The following is a 7,570-nucleotide window of genomic DNA, read 5'->3' as shown; positions in this document are numbered from 1 at the left end:
CAGTGAGTGTGCTGTGTGTAGTGCATGTGTGTGTGTGCGCAAGCACATTGCGTGTCCAGTGAGTGTGCTGTGTGTAGTGCATGTGTGTGTGTGCGCAAGCACATGGGCGTGTGTGTCCGTGTGTGTCTGTGTATGTGTGTGAGTGCCTTAAATGGCACTGGGGTTGCGGAAGTTGTGTCCAGCAAAGCGTGCTTGGTCTCCAGCTCCTCTTCAATCCTTGAAAGAAAAAAAACATCATTAGGCAAGCATGAGAAAAAAACGTCACATAATAAGCGAAAAGAATGCCCAATGCTCCTTGAGACGCGTCAGAGTGGTGCTAAGTTCTGAGCAACAACCACCTCATGAGCTGATTGTATTTGGCCAGACGCTCGGATCGACAAGGAGCTCCGGTCTTGATCTGCAGGAGAGGGCGGGGGGGGAGTGGGGACGAGAATCAGTCTCAGGACAGAACAGCATTTTATATTCAGGGCTGGTAGGTAGTGGGGCCCGTTGATCTGCTGCCATTATCTTGTGCATTCTGGCATGGCGCTGGTTCGGATCACTGCAGTGCCTGCCACCTCACCTCGCAGCGCGTCATTGCAACATTTTTGACTGGCTAGAGAACTTTTTTATTTTACTGTGCACTCGGATATGGGGATATAAGGATATTACTGAAGAATGCTTATTGGTCTAATGTCATTCTTTTATGTGATAGATAAATGGAGTTGAAGATCCTCTAAGGTCGCATGGATGCGTATGCACACGTGTGTGTGTCTGTGTGTGTGTGTTTGTGTGTGTGTGTGTATGTGTGTGTGTGTGTGTGTGTGTGTGTTACCTGGCCAGTGCAGAGGCCCACCACCAGGTCTGCTATGAAGGTGTCCTCGGTCTCTCCTGATCGATGGCTGACCATGACGCCCCAGCCATTCTCCTGGGCCAGCTTACACCTGGGGACCACACACACACACACACACACACACACACACACACACACACACACACACACACACACACACACACACACACACACACACACACACACACATACAGTTTAGGACTTTGTGGCCTACAATGTGGATTACAATTCCCAATCCCATTTCTCAATCAATCATACATTTTTGATTGACAACCAGTTATCATTATGATCAATAAAAAACACAGTTACATTTTAATTACACAGGCATAGTCATACAAGACACACAGTCAGATACCAAACTGTAGTGCACAGACACAAGCAGACCTCCTCAAATATCACAACTCCTTCCAAAAAACGAAGCCCAACGACTCCACACACGCTGGCTGCTACAACTCACGCCTTGATGGACTCGGTGACGGAGCCGATCTGGTTGACTTTGAGCAGCAGGCAGTTGCAGGCCTTCTCCTCCAGGGCTCGCTCGATCCTGCGGGGGTTGGTGACCGTCAAGTCGTCCCCTACCACCTTTTGCGTTTACATTCACAGAGAGAGAGAGAGAGAGAGAGAGAGAGAGAGAGAGAGAGAGAGAGAGAGAGAGAGAGAGAGCGAGAGAGAGGGAGAGGGAGAGGGAGAGATATGTTGTGAAGGTTGATTTATTTGCATTTGTATAGTTTTTCTCTATTTTGAATCTGAGGGTTACTTAATCCCACCATCCATGTGCGGTCCTAGGGATAAGAGGAATAACTGCAACACAACCTTGACGTGCAACTCTCCTCACCACAAGTCGCGTGGCTCACGCACGCCAGCAGGCTTCTGAGTTGTGGGTTTAACTCAACAATAATGCCGCTCAATATGGTTCAGATCCGCCCAGATGACAGAGCAGCCGTACCAATTGTCTCAAAGCCATTCACCACACAATGTTGTTCCCGTGCAATTCATTTATTAAATAAATCAGAATCACACACTTGGACTCGGCTGTGTGCTAGAGGATAACAGACATCATGCCATCATGCCAATGCTTGTGCGGTACGTGTTTGTGTTTGACAAACGCACACAAACACAAAAATATTCGGATTTGATTTGTTTGAGTGTGTCTGAGGGGTGTGGGGGGGGGGGATGATTATTATGCAGGCTTGTGTTGGACAACACAGCAGTGCTGTGGTTTACCTGTATTCCTACAGAGGCGGTGAACTGGCTCCAGGCAGGCCAGTCATCCTGGTCAAAAGGGTCCTCAATAGAAACCACTGTGGGGAAAATGTCATCACATATCATTTAGAAGCTCCTCCTCAGGGATAATGATTCAACGAAAGTAGTACCTTTAAATTCGATCAAAATTTACAATCCAAATTTAAGCTGCACCACCAAGAATGTAAAAAAACAACTGGACAGATGGTTTGGAGAAGCTAAAGTAGGATAAGATGAGACCGATGAGGGAGAGGATTCGTAAGTCAAGGAAAAGCTGTCTTTCTAAGTATCTTTTAATTACAATCAATGTTGACCAAAGCTGTTTCACTACTATCTGCTTTGAATGTGTCGGGGAGATTTTTTTGTGACGTTGATTTAAACAGTTTCTTTGTCACCCTCTGTGTTTCACATTCGATTTGGGAATTTCTAATAATTCGGAAATCGCAAAGCGTTTGAATGATTTCATTGATTAATTTGCCCTGTATGGAGTCACTTTATTCTTCCTCTTGTGTCTCAATGAAATAGTGAAACAATAGATTCTGGTCTTAATTGAGGGTGCAAAGCTACGTATGGAATGAATTCCTTCAGTTACCTCTGAAATATACCATCCTACCCTGGGTAACATTTTAAAAACTCCCCTTATCTTTATCTCTGTTGTAGGCCTTAAGAGTCAGCTCAGCCGTGAAGCTATTAGTCATACACATATAGTAACACATGGACAAAAACATACGACACAACAACACAAACCCTTACAGACACACAGACACACTTACACACATGCAGCGAGGGAAAAGGGCCCTTTACTGGGGTTAAAAGCTCCATCAGAACAACTCCCATTTTGCCAAATGTGCACCCTAGCGCATAATTAAAACCTCTTAATGGAGCACAAGTGTCATGAGGAGAGCCACCAGCCTCCTCCATTCTCTCATTCTTTACATATCTCCCCTCTCTCCATCTCCTTCTCTCCCCCTCGCAATGGGAGCAATACTAGCAAAAGGACGAGGGATCCATTCAAAGGGAGGCTGTAAAGGCTCCAGCCATAATCATTAACACTTGGTATGCTTGAACCCTGCAGCTGAAGGAAGTGTCTTATTAACATCGTTAAGGGGGCCCTAGTTACTGTAATCTATAGCCATGAGTGGACACTTTATTGATGTCTATCAAGAGCCTACGCAGCGATGCTTGTTTTGCACGTGGACATTTACCATGGCATCTCCACCACCGTCATCACTACCACCCTCATCACAATGACTACCCATATCCCCCTCATTACCACTCCCACCACCACCAACCTCACTACTGCTCCCATCACCACCACCCCATCAACACCCCCACTGTCACTGCCCACCCTGATCACTAACAGCCCATCACCTCCACCCACATACCCACCACCCCATCACCAGACCCTGGCTTCACCACTAACACCACCACCCACATCACCACTAGCCCATCACCAGACCCTGCCTTCACCACTAACACCTCCAAACAATCACCACCATCCCATCAACTCTCCAATAACCAACCCCAGCAACACCCCCACATCCACCCCTCACCTGGGTAGTTGTTGACAAAGCCCTGGTAGATGTCGGCCAGCTCCTGCCCGCTGATGTGGCGCGCGGCGTTGGGGGGAGACTTGAAGTCCAGGTCGTACTTGCCCTCGATGAAGAACTCGGACGCGGCCACATCCATGCCGATCACCACCTTGTCGGTGAAGCCGGCCTTCTCGATAGCCGTCTTCAACAGCTCCAGGGCTGAGAGAGAGAGAGAGAGAGAGAGAGAGAGAGAGAGAGAGAGAGAGAGACCCAAGTGTTCTTAGTCTACCATCCCAGAGCAAGATAATACCTAACCCTAACATGTTCTTAAGTGTACATTTATCTAAAACTGTGGCTTTAAAAAGGAAACTAAATTGATAGTGAAGGGAAGACAGACAAGGCGTGGTTGTCGCTGCTCAGGTAGAAGGCTGCTGGAGGTTGCGGGGGGGGGGGGGGGCTTTCTGTGTCACACCTTCAGAATTCTCCAGGATGTTGGGGGCGAATCCCCCCTCATCGCCCACGTTGGTGGCATCCTGTCCATACTTCTCCTTGATGACCCCCCGCAGGGTCTGGTAGAGCTCGGCCCCCACCCGCAGGGCATCCCGGAAGGACTCTGCTCCTACTGGGAGGACCATGAACTCCTGCATGGCAAGCTTGTTACCGGCATGGGAGCCTCCGTTGATCACGTTAAAAGCCTGAAAAGCAAACAAACATTGCATTTAGTAGCATTTAATCATTTGACCCTTCCTGGGTATCTGGGTACATGTCATTAAGTAGCCGGTAGGAGGAAGGTGTCTCGATAAAGGACGCTTACAGGGAGACTGCAGACACTGGGGACAGCACCCAGTGCCTTTAGGCTGGGAGTTAAGCAACCCTTACCAGTAGACTATCCTGCCAATGATTTAGTATTTTTTTATTTTCATGCAAACTGCAATGCAGTATAACAGAATTAATTAAAGGATGGGGACTTACAGGAACTGGTAGGACCAGCTCTGTGTTTCCTGCCAAGTCAGCAATATGGCGGTACAGGGGGACGCCTTTCTCTGCTGCACCAGCTTTGCATATGGCCAGGGAGACACCAAGAATAGCATTGGCCCCAAACTTGGCTGCAGGAGACACAATGGTACGGGGATGTCACAAAGAATATTCAATTTGCTACTTGCAGTATCATACATTATTATTGCAATCAAAGTTTCAGTCCATGGAATTGTGATACATCATGATGAACATATGCTATGTAAATGATTGTACATTTGTTCTCAGTGCCATCCATCTCAATCATCAGATTGTCCAGTTTCTCCTGCTCCACCACGCTGATTGCCTGAAAAAGAAAACAGGTGACATGTGAATTGGATCCCATTATTATAGAAACACATTTTACCCCTTCGAAATGCAACTCCTCCGCCTGCCTTTATTGGGCCCACATAAACTCCCGCTACCCCCCAACTCACCGACTCAACGAGCTTTGGTGCAATGGTGTCATTGATGTGACCAACCGCCTTCAGGACGCCTGACGTAAAAAAGAAACAAACATTAAGCCTCCAGGAACATGAAAGATCAAGGCTTCATAGAATAAGGTCAAAGAGTATCATTAGATGGAACCTGATGGCACGCAAAGGAATTCTGCCATAGATCAAAACCATGTGGACGGCAGAAAATGGGGCAATGACATAAGAGGAAATGGATCGTTGGAGATAAGAGAATAAATAACAGTGAAGTGGAGCACAGCGCGGCATCTTCACATCTCCTCAGCAGGCGCTGACCTTTGCCCTTGTAGCGGGTCTTGTCTCCGTCCCTGAGCTCCAGAGCCTCATAGATGCCGGTGGAGGCTCCGCTGGGCACGGCCGCCCTGAACAGACCTGAGGGACGGAGAGGTGGAGGGGGGCGGGGTTTGGCCGGTAGAGCGAGAGACATAGAGAGGGAGGAGAGAGAGAGAGAGAGAGAGAGAGAGAGAGAAAATGGCACATAGGTTTATATTTTATGCATGATGCATGGACATAATAAAAAATAAATAATGCGTCTCCCTTTATTTATCTGGTGCATACACATTTGAACACGCCCACACACACACTGGGTACATTTGTGTTTTGCGTGTGCAGTGATTCATTGTGTGAGAGACGGGTGGTTATTTAACCTTTGGCAGTTTGCAGATCTACTTCCACAGTTGGGTTTCCCCTTGAGTCCAAGATTTCCCGGGCAACGATGTTTATTATCGACATCCTGCAAAAATATCTGTGCAATTCAGGGGTACGTTGATGAGTTATAAAACCAACATGGATGCCAGGGCTGCATGCCAGGGAACACACTGATGCACGTACACAAACCGTCCTATCGCACATCAAAATGTAAGATAACATGAAATTCATTGAAACTTTAAGCCCTACCACCAATATAAATTTTGTTAAATCACAATAAGATGACGTGACAGTCTCGATGTATAACGTGTAATTAGCCATGAAATGCATTTCATCCTTATGACATTCCAACATCAGCTGTTTTTGGCGTTGCATAAAGATGAAGACTACACTCTGCCCCCTCGCACGCACAAACACACACACATAGACACACACACACACATCTGACAGCAGACTCCTCATCCTCCTCAGGGATGAAGAGCCATGGAACAGATGCTCCCTATATAAGGCAGGCGGCTTGTGAACAACAAGCACACGCAAACCAAATCAAAGCGTAGGATGACAATATTTTATCCTCTACGTGAACACTGTTGTACTGTCATGCCCTGTACATACAAGCTGCTGTCATTTGCAGAATGGTATCGTTCGCTGTACAGAAATAACAAGTACCTCCCAAAAAAACACAACGGAGAGATGAGAAGGGGGGAGTAAAGGAGGGGGGGGGAGAGAGACTCAAGGGAATGGCGGGAGGGAATAAAGAAATAGATTGATCTTTGTAATCATTACCTGCAAGCCTGTGTGGTGCCTGGCAGAGAGGGAGCAAATGTGGGCGAATGAGAGCAGAGAGGAGATGATGGAGGTAAGGATGGAAAGAGGAGGAGGAGGGGGGCGCTGAGAACGTGTGATATATGGGGGGAGGGGGGGAGTGTGAGTCATTGGAGGAGGCAAGGGAAAGGGGGTGGGGCATGAGGGAGAAGCCGGGGGTAAGAGAGGAGAGCCAGGGGGAGAGAGAGAGACCTAAGGGTGCATGTAATGCGCTTTGGCGAGGTACCAGCAAGATGTTGAGAAATAAAATGGCTGAGGGGGAGGTGGGGATGGACTAAAAATGGCACCGAATCTTTTCCATTTAATTTAGTAGGTCACGACTGCAATGATCGGAGCGATGCAGGACATGAACACATTAAATATCTGGTTAATTTTAAAGAGTTGGGTTGGACAATCATTGAGCAAATGATGCAATGGCTATTAGCAGTTATCCTAGCAACGATTGATATGTACAGGTGTATCACAGACATATAGTAGTACATATACATATCATGAATCTCTCCAAAACATTGATCAGTAGTTTCTCAAACCAAACTACTGATCATCAAATAGAGACTCGTTTGGCAACCAAAATAACACATCTAAACACATTCCATTCCTGTTTTCCTCAGCCTCACTTCCTAAATCCTCAAATACTGTCCTACAGCAACAAAAATGATGAGGATGGAGGAACTTCTTGGAACACAGGCCTGATCTCTTTGACCAAAGCCTACACATCTGGCCCTTTAACAATTTAAGGGACACAGACCGCACAACTATAAAGTAACACAAGACAGACTAAGGTGTGGGGGAGAGGGGGGGTGGTCAGGTCACATGAGCGAGCAGGTGATTGGACAGGTATGGTGTGAGCATTGACGGAGGTAGAGGAGACGGGGCTGCGCTGTAGAGCATCACTGTTGAATGGGATGACAGAAGCAGTTATAATGTGCTGAGCCAGTGCTAGATTAGACTTATCCAAAACTTGTTTCAATGGGTCATTCATTCAGTGCATGTTCCATCTGGAA

General features: G+C 47.1%; 1 protein-coding gene across 1 annotated transcript; it reads right to left on the bottom strand.

Annotated features, from left to right (window-relative positions):
• Positions 1 to 28: 28 nt before the first annotated feature.
• On the bottom strand, positions 29 to 6,676 carry LOC132467636 (gamma-enolase-like). Its single transcript, XM_060065085.1, is given in 14 exon segments — positions 29 to 203; positions 206 to 216; positions 339 to 397; positions 815 to 923; positions 1,290 to 1,414; positions 2,057 to 2,133; positions 3,628 to 3,825; positions 4,079 to 4,301; positions 4,579 to 4,712; positions 4,858 to 4,927; positions 5,058 to 5,116; positions 5,370 to 5,465; positions 5,741 to 5,826; positions 6,528 to 6,676. Coding segments are annotated over 13 exon segments (1,302 nt in total). The 5' UTR covers position 5,826; positions 6,528 to 6,676; the 3' UTR covers positions 29 to 147.
• Between the last annotated feature and the right edge of the window lie 894 nt (positions 6,677 to 7,570).

The sequence above is a fragment of the Gadus macrocephalus genome, chromosome 11, assembly GCF_031168955.1.
Source record: "Gadus macrocephalus chromosome 11, ASM3116895v1".
NCBI classification, from domain to species: domain Eukaryota; kingdom Metazoa; phylum Chordata; class Actinopteri; order Gadiformes; family Gadidae; genus Gadus; species Gadus macrocephalus.
This window is presented reverse-complemented; position numbering and strand designations above follow the sequence as displayed.